Genomic DNA, 19,039 nt, shown 5'->3' on the forward strand with positions numbered 1-19,039 from the left:
AGAGCAGTGGCTAGAGCACAGGCCTGGGATTCAGAAGGTCATGGGTTCTAATCCGGGATCCACCACTTGTCAGCTGTGCGACTTTGGGAAAATCACTTCACTTCTCTGGGCCTCAGTTCCCTCATCTGGAAAATGGGGATTGAGACTGTGAGCCCCACGTGGGACAGGGACTGTGTCCAACTCGATTTGCTTGTATCCACCCCATCGCTTAGTAATAATAATAATAATGATGGCATTTGTTAAGCGCTTACTATGTGCAGAGCACTGTTCTAAGCGCTGGGGGTGGATACAAGGTGATCAAGTTGTCCCACATGGGGCTCACAGTCTTAATCCCCATTTTACAGATGAGGTAACTGAGGCTCAGAGAAGTGAAGTGACTTGCCCAAGGTCACACAGCAGACATGTGGTGGAGCTGGGATTCGAATCCATGACCTCTGACTCCAAAGCCCGTGCTCTTCTCCACTGAGCTACGCTGCTCCTCTGGTACAGCTGCTCCTTAGTGCATTGCCTGGTACATCATAAGTGCTTAACAAATATTGTTATTACTAAGTGGCGGAGCCGGGATTAGAACCCAAGTCCTTCTGAATCCCAGGCCCGGGCTGTAGCCACTGAGACACGATGTTTCCCCTTATGTCATCTGGGCCGGGATGGGACCACCCCAATTGGGCTGCTGCTGAAGGAGATGATGATGATGGCATTTATTAAGCGCTTACTATGTGCAAAGCACTGTTCTAGCCACACTCCCACCCATCAGGGGACAAACTTGGATTCCTTCATGGGGGAGGTCTGGGTGGGCTGCCAACAGCAGGGTTGGGAGGCAAAGACCCATCTCACCCCCTCAATCTCTCCTCAACCTGACCACGACCGCCCTCAGGCCTCTCCTCAAAATCCTCTACACCATAAACTCGTTGTGTGGTCCGGTAATATGTCTGTTTGTGGTTGTATTGTACTCTCCCAAGCGCTTAGTACAGTGCTTTGAACACGGTAAGTGCTCAATGAATGCGACTGAAAGAATGAAAGAGGTATTTCTTTTCATTCATTCATTCATCCAGTCGTATTTATTGAGCGCTTACTGTGTGCAGGGCACTGTACTAAGTGCTTGGGAAGTACAAGTTGGCAACATATAGAGACAGTCCCTACCCAACAGCGGACTCACAGTTTAGAAGGGGGAGACAGACAACGAAACAAAACATATTAACAAAATAAAATAAATAGAATAAATATGTACAAGTAAAATAGAGTAATAAGTACGTACAAACATATGTACATATATACAGGTGATGTGGGGAGGGGAAGGAGGTAAGGCGGGGGGGGGATGAGGAGGGGGAGAGGAAGGAGGGGGCTCAGTCTGGGATGCTCCGCTCTTCTCGATGGAGAGCTATTGAAACCAGGTATTGCCATGAGGCCTGAGAAGTTCAGATGAGGCCATGTTCTGTTGATGTTTCCCTGTTCCTTAAGAACCTCTGGTGGTTGCCCATCCACCTCTCAGCATCAAGCAGAAACTCCTCACCACTGGCTTTAAAGCTGTCCATCCCCTCGCCCCCTCCTACCTCACCTCACTTCTCTCCTTCTCCATGGGCCTCCATCTCATCTGTCCCACCACCAACCCCTGGCCCATGTCCTGCCTCTGGCCTGGAATGCCCTCCCTCCTCAAATCCGCCAAACGTCCCCCTTCAAATCCCTACCGAAGATCCATCTTCTCCCAGAAGCCTTCCCAGACTCAGCCCCCCTTTTCCTCATCTCCCACTCCCTTCTGCGTCGCCTTGACTTACTCTTCCCCCCTCCCAGCCCCACACCACTTATGTCCTTATCTGTCATTTTATTTATTTCTGTGAGTCTGTCTCCCCCTCTAAACTGTAAGCTCATTGTGGGCAGGGAATGGGTCTGGTATATTGTACTCTCCCAATCGCTTTGTTCAGTGGTAAGCACTCAGTAAATATGACCGAATGACTGAGGGCATAGGGGAGGTGCAGCATGGCCTAGTGGCAATAGCCCGGGCTTGGGAGTTAGAGGTCCTGGGTTCTAATCCTGGCACTGCCACTTTTCAGCTGTGTGACTTTGGGCAAGTCACTTCACTTCTCTGGGCCTCAGTTACCTCACCTGTAAAATGGGGATTAAGTCTATGAGCCCCACATGGGGCAACCTGATTGCCCTGTATCTCCCTCGGTGCTTTGAATAGTCCTTGGCACATAGTAAGTGCTTAACAAATATCACCATTATTATTACTGGGCCAGAGGAGGGAGAAAGGGTGTCACATTCTCCGGGCGCCAGGACAGAGTCGAGGAATTCCTAAAGAGGAATTCTCGGCCCTCCCAAAACAGAGGGGAAATCTCGTCATCGGGCATCTCGAGACGATAGAAGAGCCGTCCTTCCAACCCAAACCTAAACTCTCCCGAATCCCCCGCGTCGTACTCAGAGAGCTCCGCTAACTTCTCGGCTTGGGGACCTGCCTATATTTTTTTCTGATTTTGCTCTATCTGCTCACCTCCTGAACTCTCTCTTTCCTCCCTTTCTCAGGCAAAGCTTGGCGATGAGATCCTTGACTACAGGGACTTAGCCGCTCTCCCCAAAAATAAGGCCATCTATAACATCGACCGCCCAGATATGATCTCTTATTCTCCATATATCTGTTATTCTTCAGATGACAGACAGAGTTGTGGAGAGGTACTGAAACTTAACTCCTGTCCGAGTTGTCGCGTCCTGCCAATCGAACTGGGGGCTGGGGATGGGCGGCGGAAAAACATCCATGGATCTAAATTTTCATCCTGGTTTTTACCGTGCATAAGTTGGGCTGATGCTACTTCACTCAATTCCTTTTATGCGTTATGAGGAGACCTGCTGAATGTATGATTTCTTGGTCTAGATTCGAGGAAACTTTCACAACCATTTTGGTTTTTAGTGAAAAATGTGTCGTAGGGTGAGTTTTGTTGCCTCAATGCACTATGTTAAAATGAAATGGGAAGCATTTGCTTTGTATAGGAAGTGGTGAGAAATGAAGTCGAATTATCTTCCTAATTATCCTTTGGACTTTTTCCATACTGTTTAGTCAATCATATTCATTTAGCGCTTACTGTATGCAGAGCTCTGTACTAGGCATTTGGGAAAGTACAGTATACTAATAGACAGTGACATTACTTCATCATCATCATCATCAATCGTATTTATTGAGCGCTTACTATGTGCAGAGCACTGTACTAAGCGCTTGGGAAGTACAAATTGGCAACATATAGAGACAGTCCCTACCCAACAGTGGGCTCACAGTCTAAAAGAGGGAGACAGAGAACAAAACCAAACATACTAACAAAATAAAATAAATAGAATAGATATGTACAAATAAAATAAATAAATAAATAGAGCAATAAATATGTACAACCATATATACATATATACAGGTAACATATATACAGGTTACTTGCCCGCAATGAGCTCACAGTTTAGAAGTGGGGAGAGAGACATAAGTACAAATAAATAACAGATTATTTGTGTGTGTATCTATATATATGATACGATATATGACATATAAATGACAGGTATATACATACATTCTGTGGAACTGGAAGGCTGGGGATGAGCAAAGAGTGCGAGTCACGGTGACAGAAGGGAGTGGGAGATGAGGAAAAGTGGGACTTAGTCTGGGAAGGCTTCTTTGGAGGTAATGGAGTAAGGCTCTGAAGGGGGGGAGAGCCATTGTCCACATGGGGTATCAATTTTTCATGGCAAATTACTCTCGACTCCTTTTTTAGCTACTCATCGTTGTGCATAATTTTGCACAAAGATGTAATATTTATAATTTTGCTCATCTACAAAAGCCTTGCGAGGTGTCACAGTGTTCTGAATCATCTTTTTATGTAATGCTGATTTGTGCTAGAGTTGCCTTATGTAACTCTACCTCTCTTTCTTTTACCAAGATTCATACCTTGATTTGTGTGTTTAGATTGAGAGATTTTGATTTGAGCCATTGGAATGAGTGCTTTGCTTTTCATTGATGATAATTAAAATTGAAAAAAAAAAACACTTAAAGATCCCCGGCGTATAAGATTTGCTTCATATAAAAGGACCTTAAGATTGGATCCTATTGGTAGAGAAACTCACTCAGAGCCCAGTTTTTCAGAAGGCCTAATTTAGTCAGAGGTCATGGGTTCAAATCCCAGCTCTGCCAATTGTCAGCTGTGTGACTTTGGGCAAGTCACTTAACTTCTCTGGGCCTCAGTTACCTCATCTGTAAAATGGGGATTAAGACTGTGAGCCCCCTGTGGGACAGCCTGATCACCTTGTAACCTCCCCAGCACTTAGAACAGTGCTTTGCACATAGTAAGCACTTAATAAATGCCATTATTATTATACAGATGGCCTTTTCCAATCTTCCGCATATTACTACTTTTACTATAATTAATAATAGTAGTAATTATTATTACTCTCCCCCTCTTTCCCTCTCCCCCTCCTCCCGCTCCCCATCCCCCCTTACCTGCTTCCCCTACCCACAGCACCTGTATATATGTATATATGTTTGTACGTATTTATTACTCTATTTATTTATTTATTTTATTTGTACATATTTATTCTATTTATTTTATTTTGTTAATATGTTTTGTTTTGTTCTCTGTCTCCCCTTTCTAGACTGGAGCCCACTGTTGGGTAGGGACCGTCTCTATACGTTGCCAACTTTTACTTCCCAAGCACTTAGTACAGTGCTCTGCACACAGTATGTGCTCAATAAATACGATTGAATGAATGAAAGTAATAATAATTATGGTATTTGTTAAGTGCTTACTATGTGCCAAGCACTGTTACTACTACTACTAATAATAATGGTGATATCTGTTAAGCACTTACTATATGCCAAGCACAGTTCTAAGCGTACTACTACTACTTGTAGCAACAATAGTGATAATAATAATAAAAATTATAGTGGAATTTAAGCACTGTATTGGAGAAGAGAAATACAATCAGATCTGACACAGGTCTTGTCCTGCAAGGGGCACCCGGTCTTAGGGGGAAGGACAGCAGGTATTGAATCCCCACAGTGAGTTTACAGTCTAGAGGGGAAGACAGACGTTAATATAAAAGTGTTAAGGCTCTGGACAGAAGAGCTGCAGGGCTGAAGGAGGGATGAATAAAGGGGAAAATCCAAGTGTAAGGAGCAGTACAGAAGGGAGTGGGAGAAGAGGAAAGGAGGGCTTAGTCAGGAAAGGCAGGAGATGGGCCTTCAATAAGGTTTTGAAGTGGGGGAGAACAATTATCTGTCTGATATGAGTGGGGAGGGCATTCATTCATTCATTCATTCATTCATTCAATCATATTTAATTGAGCGCTTACTGTGTGCAGAGCACTGTACTAAGCACTTGGGAAGTACAAGTTGGCAACATATAGAGACGGTCCCTACCCAACAGTGGGCTCACAGTCTAGAAGACAGTCCAGGCCAAAGACAGGATGTGGGCAAGAGGTCGGCAGAAAGATAGATGAGATGGAGATGGAGTGAGAAGGGTGGTATTAGAGGAGCGAGGGTGTGCGGCTGGGTTGGAGGAGGAGAGCAGTAAGATTAGGTAGGAGGGGGCAAGGGGATGGACGGCTTTAAAGGGTCTCTTGCAAGGTCTCCTCTACAGAGAAGCAGCGTGGCTCAGTGGAAAGAGAAGAGGCTTTGGAGTCAGAGGTCATGGGTTCAACTCCCGGCTCCACCAATTGTCAGCTGTGTGACTTTGGGCAAGACACTTCACTTCTCTCTGCCTCAGTAACCTCATCTGTAAAATGGGGATTAAGACTGTGAGCCCCTCGTGGGACAACCTGATCACCTTGTGACCTCCCCAGTGCTTAGAACAGTACTTTGCACATAATAAGCGCTTAATAAATGCCATCATTATTATAAAAAACCACCAGCGATAAGGGGCTCCAGCTCTTTATCCACACTGAACACACACACACACACACACACACACACACACACACACACACACGCGCGCACGCTCACACGCACACACACGACAAGCAGCGTAGCTTAGTGGAAAGAGTCCGGGCTTGGGAGTCAGAGGATGTGGGTTCTAATCCCTGCTCTGCCACTTGTCAGCTGTGTGACTTTGGGCAAGTCACTTTGCTTCTCTGGGCCTCAGTTACCTCATCTGTAAAATGGGGATGAAGACTGTGAGCCCCAAATGGGACAACCTAATAACCTCATGTCTATCCCAGTACTTAGAGCAGTGCTTGGCACATAGTAAGCACTTAGCAAATATCAACGTTATTATTATTATTATCACACACACATTCACCGTCTTTCCTACATAGTGTGGGGTCCTATCGAAAGAGACGTGCATTGTTAGAAAATCATCCCCTAACTCTGCCATGACGTGTTTATTTTTACTGTGGTATTTGTTAAGCGCTTAATATGTGCCAGGCATTGTACTAAGTTCTATCTGAAGCGCAGAGTGGGAATCAATCAGGTGTATTTGTTGAGCACTTACTCCGTGCAGAGCATTGTACAAAGTGCTGTGGAGAGCACGGTATAACAGTATACAGTGCAGAGCACTGTTACTAAGTGGTTGGGAGAGGACAATACAGCAATAAGCAGACATATTCCCTTCCCACAAGGAACTCAGAGTCTCAATATGAAGCATTCATTCATTTCATTCAATCGTATTTATTGAGTGCTTACTGTGTGCAGAGCACTGTACTAAGTGCTTGGGAAGTACAAGTTGGCAACATAGAGAGACGGTCCCTACCCAACAACGGGCTCACAGTCTAGAAGGGGAGACAGACAACAAAACAAAACATGTGGTCAGGTGTCAAGTCATCAGAATAAATAGAAGTAAAGCTAGATGCACATCATTGACAAAATAAATAGAATAGTAAATATGTACAAGTAGAATAAATAGAGTAAAAAATCTGTACAGACATATATACAGGTGCTGCGGGGAGGGGAAGGAGGTAGGGCGGGGGGGATGGGGAGGGGGAGAGAAAAAAGGGGGCTCAGTCTGGGAAGGCCTCCTGAAAGAGGTGAGCAGGATGGCCTAATGGATTAAGCACTTGTCTGGGAGTCAGAAGGCCCTGGATTCTAATCCCAGCTCTGCCACATGTCTGCTGTGTGACCTTGGGCAAATCTCTTAACTTCTCTGGGCCTCAGTTACCTCATCTGTAAAATGGGGGTTAATCAATCAATCAATCAATCAATCGTATTTATTGAGCATTTACTGTGTGCAATGCACTGTACTAAGCGCTTGGAAAGTACAAGTTGGCAACATATAGAGACAGTCCCTACCCAACAGTGGGCTCACAGTCTAAAAGGGGGAGACAGAGAACAAAACCAAACATACTAACAGAATAAAATAAATAGAATAGATATGTACAAGTAAAATAAATAAATAAATGGAGTAATAAATATGTACAAACATATATACATATATACAGGTGCTGGGGGAAGGGAAGGAGGTAAGATGGGGGGGATGGAGAGGGGGACGAGGGGGAGAGGAAGGCTCAGTGTGGGAAGGCCTCCTGGAGGAGGTGAGCTCTCAGTAGGGCCTTGAAGGGACTAAGAGTATGAGCCCCATGGAGGACAGGGTCTGTATTCAACCTGAGTAACTTCTACCTACCCTAGGGCTTAGAACAGTGCTTGGTATATAGTAAGCACTTTACAAGTACGATAGTTGTCATTATTAGAGGGGGAGGTAGACATTCATAGAAATAAAAAAAAAAAATGACAGGTATATACATGAGGGAATATGTACATTTGGAGAAGCAGCATGGAACAACCTGATGACCTTGTATAATAATGATGGTATTTGCTAAGCGCTTCCTATGTACCAAGCACTTTTCTAGTAGCTGGGGCAGATACGAGGTAATCAGGTTGTCCCATGTTGGACTCACAGTCTTCATCCCCTTTACAGATGAGGTAACTAAGGCACAGAGAAGTGAAGTGACTAGCCCAAAGTCACACAGCTGACAAGTGGCAGAGCTGGGAATTAGAACCCACAACCTCTGACTCCCAAGCTCGGGCTTTTTCCACTAAGCCATGTTGTATCTATCCCGGAGTTTAGAACAGTGTTTGACACATAGTAAGTGCTTAACAATTACCATATTAAAGAAGTGGTGTGGGGCTGGGAGGGGGCATGAATAAAGGAGCAAATCACGGTGATGCAGAAGGGTGTGGAAAAAGAGGGAAGGAGTAACTGCTCAATAAATCCCATTGATTAATTAATTACAGAGTTGGTAGGCACGTTCCCTGCCCGCAAACAAGCCACACAGCAGAGAAAGCAGGCTGCAGTGGATAATTATACCTGAGTTCATAATTGATTCCTCAGCCCCTTCCATTAGACTACCATCTCCCAGGGGGCAGGGATTTTCTTGCTGTTCTTCATTCATTCATTCATTTAATCATATTTATTGAGTGCTTACTGTGTACAGAGCACTGTACTAAGCACTTGGAGAGTACAATTCAGCAACAAGTAGAAACAATCCCCGCCCGACAATGGGCTCGCAGTCTAGAAGCGGGAGACAGACCTCAAAACAAGTAAACAGGCATCAATAGCATCAATATAAATAAATAGGATTATAGATCTATCCACATCATTGATAAAATACATAGAATAATAAATATGTACATTTATACACAAGTGCTGTGGGGCGGGGAGGGGAGTAGAGCAGAGGGAGGGAGTGGGGGTGATGGGGAGGAGCAGAGGAAAAGGGGGGCTCAGTCTGGGAAGGTCTCCTGGAGGAGGTGAGCTTTCAGTAGGGCTTTGAAGGGAAGGAAGTGAGGCAGTTCTTTTCTTGAGTGCTTAGTATAGGGCTCTGCACTCAGTAGATGCCACTGACAGGTCTTTAATAACAATAATAATGGCATTTATTAAGTGCTTACTATGTGCAAAGCACTGTTCTTAGCGCTGGGGAGGGTACAAGGTGATCAGGTTGTCCCACGTGGGACTCACAGTCTTAATCCCCATTTTACAGATGAGGGAACTGAGGCACAGAAAAGTTAAGTGACTTGCCCAAAGTCACACAGCTGATAATTGGCGGAGCAGGGATTTGAACCCATGACTTCTGACTCCAAAGCCCATGCTCTTTTCCACTGAGCCACGCTGCTTCTCTTTGTTGCCATCAACAAATAAATACTGCATGAATCGCAACTGGAAGCACCTTTGTTTCACACTGTCAATGAGGTGATCAATGGCATCTATTGACCACTTTGCTAAGCGCTTGGGAGAATCCAATAGAACAGAGTTGGTAGGAACATTCCCTGCCCTCATCAAGCTTACAGTCTAGCGGGGAAGGCAGACTTTAATAGGAATAATAAGTTACAGATAGGGAATAAGTGATGATGGTGATGATTATGGTATTTGTTAAGAGCTTACAATATGCCAGGCACTGTATTAAGTGCTTGGGTAGAAGCAAAATAAACGGGTTGGTCTTAGTTCCTGTCCCACATTGGGCTCCTAGTCCCAATCCCCATTTTACAGGTGAGGTGTACTCTATTTATTTATTTATTACTCTATTTATTTTACTTGTACATATTTATTCTATTTATTTTATTTTGCTAATATATTTTGCTTTGTTCTCTGTCTCCCCCTTCTAGACTGTGAGCCCACTGTTGGGTAGGGACCGTCTCTATATGTTGCCAACTTGTACTTCCCAAGCGCTTAGTACAGTGCTCTGCACACAGTAAGTGCTCAATAAATACGATTGATTGAATGAATGAAGGAGACACAGAGAAGTGAAGTGACTTGCCCCAAATCACACAGCAGGCAAGTGGCAAAGCTGAGATTAGAACCCAGGTCCTTCTGATTCGCAGGGCCCCGGGCTCTAGCCACTAGTCTAGGCTGGGTCAGATAAAAACCCTAATCATTATCAATCAATCAATCAATCGTATTTATTGAGCGCTTACTGTGTGCAGAGCACTGTACTAAGCGCTTGGGAAGTACAAGTTGGCAACACGTAGAGACGGTCCCCACCCAACAGTGGGCTCACAGTCTAGAAGGGGGAGACAGAGAGCAAAACAAAACATATTAACAAAATAAAATAAATAGGATAGAAGTAAAATAAATAAATAAATAGAGTAATAAATCCGTACAAACATATATACATATATACAGGGGCTGTGGGGAAGGGAAGGAGGTAGTACATTGGTCTCTTTGTTTTTGCTTCCTTGATTGCATCTGGAAGATAAGTGTCTTCTCAGAGCAAAGTCCACAGAAGTCTGGGAGAGGCCACAGGAGGAAGAAAATTGTTTTTGCTTCTTTGTTTTTATTTAAGTCCTTTCCATCAGAGAAGCAGCGTGGCTCAGTGGAAAGAGCACAGGCTTTGGAGTCTGGGGTCATGGGTTTGAATCCTTCTAGACTGTGAGCCCACTGTCTTCTAGACTGTGAGCCCACTGTCTTCTAGACTGTGAGCCCACTGTTGGGTAGGGACCGTCTCTATATGTTGCCAACTTGGACTTCCCAAGCGCTTAGTACAGTGCTCTGCACACAGTAAGCGCTCAATAAATATGATTGATTGATTGATTGATCCTGACTCTGCCAATTGTCAGCTGTGTGACTTTGGGCAAGCCATTTAACTTCTCTGTGCCTCAGTTCCCTCATCCGTAAAATGAGGATGAAGACTGTGAGCCCTCCGTGGGACAACCTGATCTCCGTGTAACCTCCCCAATGCTTAGAACGGTGCTATGCACATAGTAAGCGCTTAGTAAATGCCATTATTATTATTATTATTATTATTATTATTATTATTATTATTATTATTATATCACCTTCTTGGCTTTGTTTTTCTCATCTGTGCATTTGGATTGGTGACCTCTGAGTATTTGGTATTCACCCCACTCTCATCACCATAACACTTGCATACACATCTGTTAATTGTTTTTACTATTACTGTCTGTCTCCCCCCCATAGACATTAAGCTCCTTGTGGACCAGGGATTCATTCAATCGTATTTATTGAGCGCTTACTGTGTGCAGAGTCTTCTAGACTGAGAGCCCGCTGTTGGGTAGGGACTGTCTGTATATGTTGCCAACTTGTACTTCCCAAGCGCTTAGTACAGTGCTCTGCACACAGTAAGCGCTCAATAAATACGATTGAATGAATGAATGAATGAATAAATACGATTGAATGAGTGAATGCAGAGCACTGTATTAAGCGCTTGCTTAGGGGATGTGTCTACCAATTCTGTTGTATTGTACTCTGTAGTGTGATTAATTTCTGTTAATGCCTTTCTCCCCCTCTGGATTGTAAGCTGTCTGTGGGCAGGGAAAGTGTCTGTTTAATATTATATTTCACTCTCCCAAGCCCTTAGTACAGTGCTTTGCACACAGTAAGTTCTCAATCAATACGACTCAGTGAATGATTGAATGAATCTTCTCCCAAGCACAAAGAAAAGCAGCATAGCCTAGCGGAAAGAGCCCTGCTGTGGGTGTCAAAGGACCTGGGTTCGAATCCCAGCTCCACCACTTGTCTGCTGTGTGACCTTGGGCATGTCACTTCACGTCCCTGGGCCTCCATTCCCTCATCTGTAAAAAGGGGATTAAGACGGTGATCCCCGTGTGGGACTGTATCCAACCCAGTTATCTTGTCCCTACGCCCAGCTCTCCATTCAGTGCCTGGCACTTAGAGAGCGCTTAACAAAGGCCATTTTGAAAAGTGCTTACTACAGAGCTCTGCATACCATTGATTGATTGATCTGGTGTTTTGTTTTTGGTTTTTTTTTTTGCCATTATTCCTCCAGGGCGACCAAGACGAGAGGTCTTACAAACAGTATCGGACTTCGAGCCCTAGTTCTGCGGGCTCAATAAGTTATGGCCGCTCAACTCCCACGTCCCGTTCTCCTCAGCATTACAGCAGACCAGGTAATCCATCTTTCACTTCACATCAGCCTCTCTCCCCTTAAAACAAAACCCAGAGACCTTGCACCCTCAAAAAATAGGCCTTCGTTTTGCTCTTCTAATCAGTCAGTGATAGTCTCAGTGGCGTGAAATAGTAAAATAAGCCCATTCTGGAAAAGAAAAAATAACCACGTACCGGAAATGAAATGGATCTGTACATCCAAAAGAGGTTTCTTAGCCCTTTAAAAGCAAGGATTGGGGGAAAAGGAAAATGAATAGCTCTAAATATGTCCTTTAAAGACTGAGGAGAATAATGACCATCACAGTTCGGAATTATATTTGAATGTAAACTCTTTCAAACGATTTGGAAGGACGCCTCAATGTCCATCTAAATATGTCCAGCAGGTATCCTTCTTGAGAGAATATTGAAGTCTCCATAAATGGGTCATGGATGCCAAAGAAAGGGAGAGGAAATTTCCGCTGAAGAGATATTGTGCTTCTCTTGTCATCCCATTGAGTGCAGGTAGAATTAACCTACTTTATTAGTAAAGACAAAGAAATTGTGAAAGCCAAGACTCAGTCCAAATAACAAACAGATGAATGGGGTCTAGTGACTCTCTACTGAGTGCAGAACTCTGTACTAAGCATTTGGAAGAGAACAATAGCAGGAAAAGATCCTGCCCCTAGGAGATTAGTGTCAGATTTGAAGGTGCTCGAACACTAACTAAATAGAACTTCAAGGTAAAGAATTGGGAAGAAGTTACAGCACCCCTGAGGATGTATTGTGGAATCCAATGAAAGGTCTTGATGGGGAAAATTGAGATGGTACACTATTTTCTACTCTCATTTCATTCCATTTATGCCCATTATATCCATTTATGTATATTGCTTCCCTATTTCAATATTTTTAAAACAACAGGTTTTTTATGGTAATTAAGTGCTCATTATGTGTCAAACACTGTTTGAAGCGCTTGGGTAGATTCAAGTGAATTAGGTTGGACCCAGTTCCCATCTTGCATGGGGCTCACAGTCTAAATAGGAGGGAGAACAGAAGAACTGAGGCTCAGATAAGTGCAGTGACTTCCCCAAGGTCACACAGCAGACAAGTGGCAGAGCTGGGATTAGAACCCGGGTCCTCTGATTCCCAGGCTCGGGCTTTATCCACTAGGCCACAATAAAACCCCCAAGTCCCCCCATTTGCCATTTGATTGACAAACACCGTTGAATGGGTCACCCTTTAGAGTCGTAGAATCTGTATCACCTAGGGTCCATCACAGGTATTAATTGAGTGCTTTTCTGTGGGCTGAGCACTGTACTAAGCACTTGGGAAGATACAATACCGATAGAGTTGGGAGTTGGTAGACACTATCCCTGCCCTCAAGAATCTCAATGGACTGAAGATCTGCAAACAAGTTGCATATGAGCCAAAGAATTGTTTTTAGACTCATTAACACGTTGAGAATAGGAACCTTTCAGAACCTCCATTCATTCATTCATTCATTCAATGAATAATTCAATTATTATTGAATTCAAATAAATAATTCAATAATTGATAATTATTTATTGAGCACTTACTGTGTGCGGAGCACTGTACTAAGCGCTTGGAAAGTACAATTCGGCAACAGATAGAGACAGTCCCTGCCCAACAACGGGTTCACAGTCTAGAAGGGGGAGACAGACAACAAAACACAACAAGTAGACACAAATTCTACCTTCTAAGCTCGTTGTGGGCAGGGAATGTGTCCGTTGTGCTGTTACACTGTCCTCTCCCAAGCGCTTAGTCCAGTTCCCTGCACGCGGAAGCGCTCAGTAAACTCTCCCAAGTGCCTTGTACAGTGCTCTGCATCCAGGAAGTACTCAATCAATACGCTCCAACGAATGAATCAATACAATCAATGGATACTGAGATTGAGAAGTTATGATGTCTAGGAAGCATCACAGAGAGGCTGCATGGCTTAGTAGAAAAATCACCCGGCCTCCGCCACTCGTCTGCTGTGTGATTTCGGGCAAGCCACTTCACTTCTCTGTGCCTCAGTTCCCTCCTCTGGAAAATGGGGATGAAGACTGTGAGCCCCACGGGGGACGACCCGATGACCTTGCATCCACTCCCGCCCTTAGAACAGTGCTCGGCACATAGTAAGCGCTTAACAAACGCCGTCGTGGTCATTATTATCAGGATTCTTTTGTGGCTCTTCAGTAAGTGAACTCGAGTAGTTGATTTTCACTTACTCTGTGTTACTCCCTTAGCTGGTACTCAGAGTCTTTGTTCCAATAGCTGCAACTCACTGTCCCAACACCCAAGCCCCACATCAATATTCAGACATCACTACATCCCCTTCTTCAAAGGTAAGGCCCAGAATTCCGGAATGCCACGCCAACGCGCTGTGATACTATATAGGCCTAGCCCGTTGTGCTTGTGGTATCTTTTGTGTGCTCGCATGGCTCTCTGGGTGCAGTCCGCCTCCCATCTTCCGAGCGCTGCCTTCGTGTGTTCTGCCAGACCCCGGCACTTACGTAGCGGGAATTTATTTAGATATCTGCAATTGATCGATTTCTACTGATGCCCGCCTCCCCCTCTAGACGGTAAGCTCGCGGCGGGCAGGGAACGTGTCCGATTACTGTTCTCTTGTACTCGCCCGAAGGCTTACTACAGTGCTCTGCACACAGTAGGTGCTCAAGAAAGGCGATTCACTGGCCGGCTGAGTTTCAGTACGTGCGAAGGGGACTTCAGAGGAAAATTGCGATTCGTTTATTCGATCGTATTCATTGAGAGCTCACTGTGGGCGATTATGGGGCTCTCCCAAGCGCTTGGTACTGGTCTTTGCACATGGTAGGCGCTCAGTAAATACAACTGAATGAACGAAGACCGACAACAGTGATGATGCTCAATCCCAGCCCAGATGGGCTCTTGGAATCTCACCATGGAGCAAAAGCCTGGGTGGGAGAGTTCGATCTTTCATTCATTCAATCACTTGTATTTATTGAGCACTCACTACGTGCAGAACACTGTACCAAATGCTTGGAGAGTACAGTAAAGTACATTCCCTTCCCACAACAAGCTCACAGTCTAGAGCTGGAGGCAGACAGTAATATATGTAAATGAATTATTATTAATAATAATAATAATAATGGCATTTATTAAGCACTTACTATGTGCAAAGCACTGTTCTAAGCACTGGAGAGGTTACAAGGTGATCAGGTTGTCCCACATGGGGCTCACAGTTTTCATCCCCATTTTACAGATGAGGTCACTGAGGTCCAGAGAAGTGAAGTGACTTGCCCAAAGTCACACAGCTGACAAGTGGTGGAGCCAGGATTTGAACCCATGACCTCTGACTCCAAAGCCTGGGTTCTTTCCACTGAGCCACGCTAATTAATGAATTATAGAAATAAAGTACAGATATATACATATGTGCAGATCTGCAGTGGGGCAGGGAGGGAGGAGGAATGAAGGGAAGAAGTCAGGGTGACGCAGAAGGGAGTGGGAGAAGAAGAAATGAGGGCGTAGTCAGGGAAGGCCTCTTGGAGGAGATGGGCCTTCAGTAAGGCTGGGAAGCCGGGGAGAGCCATCATCTGTATGTTACCAACTTGTACTTCCCAAGTGCTTAGTACAGTGCTCTGCACACAGTAAGCGCTCAATAAATATGATTGAATGAATGAATGAATAAGAGGAGGGAGGGTGTTTCAGACAAGGGGCAGGGTGGGGGTGAAAGAGCGGTGGAGTTAATAATTAATTCATTCATTCAATCATATTTATTGAGCGCTTACTGCATGCAGAGCACTGTACTAAGCGCTTGGGAAGTGTAAGTTGGCAACATGTAGAGACGGTCCCTACCCAACAATGGGCTTACAGTCTAGAAGGGGGAGACAGACAACGAAACAAAACATGTGGACAAGGGTCAAGTCGTCAGAACAAATAGAATTAAAGCTAAATGCACCTCATCAACAAAATAAATAGAATAGTAAATATGTACAAGTGGAATAAATAGAGTAATAAATCTGCATAAACATATGTACAGGTGCTGGGGAGGGGAAGGAGGAGAGGAAAAAGGGGGCTCAGTCTGGGAAGGCCTCCTGGAGGAGGTGAGCTCTCACTAGGGCTTTGAAGGGAGGAAGAGAGCTAGTTTGGCAGATTCATTCAATCGTATTTATTGAGCGCTTACCGTGTGCAGAGCACTGTACTAAGCGCTTGGGAAGTACAAGTTGGCAACATATGGAGACGGTCCCTACCCAACAGTGGGCTCACAGTCTAGATGGCAGATGTGAGGAGGGAGGGCATTCCAGTCCAGGGGGAGGACGTGGGCTGTCCAGCACTTGAGGTTCGCACTTTGTCACCCTCTGCCCGTCGTGTTCCTTTTGGGGCTCGGAGCACCATAAGTGATCAGGCGGGCAGGGGTGCAGTCCCAGCCGAGGCCTTCCTGAGATATTGTAATCTTATGGCCCTCCAGTCACCACAGTGTCCCGCAGAAGCGCTCTGTCCAAGCCGGACCAGCCCACGGGACTCTGGGGGCCATTGTCTCAGTAACCCCCAGTCATCAGGCAGACACTCCTCACCCTGGGCTTCAAAGCTCTCCATCCCCTCGCCCCCTCCTATCATCATCATCAATCGTATTTATTGAGCGCTTACTGTGTGCAGAGCACTGTACTAAGTGCTTGGGAAGTACAAGTTGGCAACATATAGAGACGGCCCCTACCCAACAGTGGGCTCACAGTCTAGAAGGGGGAGACAGACAACAAAACAAAACATGTAGACAAGGGTCAAGTCCTCAGAACAAATAGATTTAAAGCTAAATGCACCTCATTAACAAAATAAATAGAATGGTAAATATGTACAAGTGGAATAAATAGAGTAATAAATCTGCACAAACATACGTACAGGTGCTACCTACCTCCTACCTCCCCTCCCTTCTCTTCTTCTCCAGCCCAGCCCGCACCCTCCGCTCCTCTGCCGCTAATCTCCTCACCATACCTCGTTCTCGCCTGTCCCGCCATCGACCCCCGGCCCACGTCATCCCCCGGGCCTGGAATGCCCCCAATCCCTCTGCCCATCCGCCAAGCTCGCTCTCTTCCTCCCTTCAAGGCCCTACTGAGAGCTCACCTCCTCCAGGAGGCCTTCCCAGACTGAGCCCCCTCCTTCCTCTCCCCCTCGTCCCCCTCTCCATTCCCCCCGCCTTACCTCCTTCCCTTCCCCACATCACCTGTATATATGTATATATGTTTGTACGTATTTATTACTCTATTTATTCATTTATTTTACTTGTACATATCTATTCTATTTATTTTATTTTGTTAATATGTTTTGTTTGGTTCTCTGTCTCCCCCTTCTAGACTGTGAGCCCACTGTTGGGTAGGGACCGTCTCTGTGTGTTGCCAACTTGTACTTCCCAAGCGCTTAGTACAGTGCTCTGCACACAGTAAGTGCTCAATAAATATGATTGATTGATTGATTGATCCCCACCCTTATCAGCCAACCAAAGAAGCAGTGGGGCTTAGTGGACAGAGCCTGGGCCTGGGGTGCCAAAGGACGTGGGTTCAAATCTCAGCTCTTTCACTTGTCTGCTGTGTTACCTTGGACGAGTCACTTCACTTTTCTGTGTCTCAGTCCCCACATCTGTAAAATGGGGATTGAGACTGTGAGCCCCAAATGGGACAGGGACAGTTTCCAACCTCATTATCTTCTATCTACCCCAGTGACTAAAGCAGTGCTTGGGACATAGTAAGTGCTTAACAAATACCATTATTATCATTATAATAATGCAGCATAGAAGCCGCGTGGCTCAGTGGAAAGAGCCCGGGCTTTGGAGTCAGAGGTCATGGGTTCGAATCCCGGCTCTGCCACTTGTCAGCTGTGTGACTTTGGGCAAGTCACTTAGTTTCTCTGTTCCTCAGTTACCTCATCTGTAAAATGGGGATGAAACTGTGAGCCCCCCGTGGGACAACCTGATCACCTTGTAACCTCCCCAGCGCTTAGAACAGTGCTTTGCACATAGTAAGTGCTTAATAAATGCCATTATTATTATTATTATTATTATTATTATTATCATTTATTAGGTTTGGACCATTCTAGTCCCTTCTAGATAATGAGCCCGTTGTTGGGTGGGGACCATCTCTATATGTTGCCGATTTGTACTTCCCAAGCGCTTAGTACAGTGCTCTGCACACAGTAAGTGCTCAATAAATACGATTGAATGAATGAATTTATTAGGATTCCCTGCTTTGGCCAGCCCTCCCCAAGGGATCCCAAAGTGGTTCTCTGATCCCAACCCCTCCATGTTGATGGTAGAGCCAGGACTAATCATAATAATAAAAATAATAATTATGAAATTTGTTAAGTGCTTACTATGTGCCAAGCACTGTTCTAAGTGCTGGGGAGGATACAAGGTGATCAGGTTGTCCCACTTGGGGCTCACAGTCTTAATCCCCATATTACAGATGAGGTGACTCAAGAACAGAGAATTAAAGTGACTTGCCCAAAGTCACACAGCTGCAGGGTGGCTCAGTGGAAAGAGCATGGGCTTTGGAGTCAGAGGTCATGGGTTCAAATTCCGGCTCCGCCAATTACCAGCTCTATGGCTTTGGGCAAGTCACTTAACTTCTCTGTGCCTCCGTTACCTCGTCTGTAAAATGGGGATTAAGACTGGGAGCCCCCATGGGACAACCTGATCACCTTGTAACCTCCCCAGTGCCAAGAACAGTGCTTTGCACATAGTTAGTGCTTAATAAATGCTATCATTATTATTATAATCAGCTGAGCTGGGATTAGAACCCAGGTCCTCTGATTCCCAAGCCTGGGCTCTTACCATTAGGCAATGCTGCTTCTCACTTCTCACTAGAACCCAGGACTCTGAATCCACAGCTGAGCATTTATGTACCTATCTTTAAAGTATATATTATAAATGACCTATCTTTAAAGTATATATTATAAATGACATTCATATTTATGTCTGGGAGCACAGGTGTGAGCGTCAGAAGAGCCTGGGTTCTAATCCTGACTCTGCCCCCTTGTCTGTTGTGTGACCTTGGGCAAGTCACTTCATTTCTCTGGGCCTCAGTTCCCTCAGCTGTAAAATGGGGATTAAGACTCTGGGCCCCATTTGTGACATGGACTGTGTCCACCCTGATTATCTGTTCCTACCCCTGCTCTTCGAAAATTTCCTGGCACATGGTAAGCGCTTAACAAATACGATTTAAAAGAAAAAGAAACAAGCTTGTTATGGACACAGAATGTGCCAATTCTGTTGTATTGTA

General features: G+C 45.0%; 1 protein-coding gene across 18 annotated transcripts in view; it reads left to right on the forward strand.

The window, feature by feature from the left end:
- Window positions 1-19,039, forward strand: part of ABLIM2 (actin binding LIM protein family member 2) — a 308,934-nt gene that overhangs the window by 184,956 nt on the left and 104,939 nt on the right. For 11 of the 18 annotated variants that reach the window (XM_038744827.1, XM_038744831.1, XM_038744830.1 and 8 more), the window contains exons 10-12: window positions 2,518-2,664; window positions 11,695-11,815; window positions 14,039-14,137. In XM_038744827.1, the coding sequence (XP_038600755.1) occupies window positions 2,518-2,664; window positions 11,695-11,815; window positions 14,039-14,137 (367 nt within the window). The remainder of the gene's footprint in view (window positions 1-2,517; window positions 2,665-11,694; window positions 11,816-14,038; window positions 14,138-19,039) is intronic. The other 7 variants (XM_038744833.1, XM_038744837.1, XM_038744840.1 and 4 more) reach the window with 1 other exon arrangement.

This window comes from Tachyglossus aculeatus, chromosome 4 (assembly GCF_015852505.1).
Source record: "Tachyglossus aculeatus isolate mTacAcu1 chromosome 4, mTacAcu1.pri, whole genome shotgun sequence".
Classification (NCBI taxonomy): Eukaryota; Metazoa; Chordata; class Mammalia; order Monotremata; family Tachyglossidae; genus Tachyglossus; species Tachyglossus aculeatus.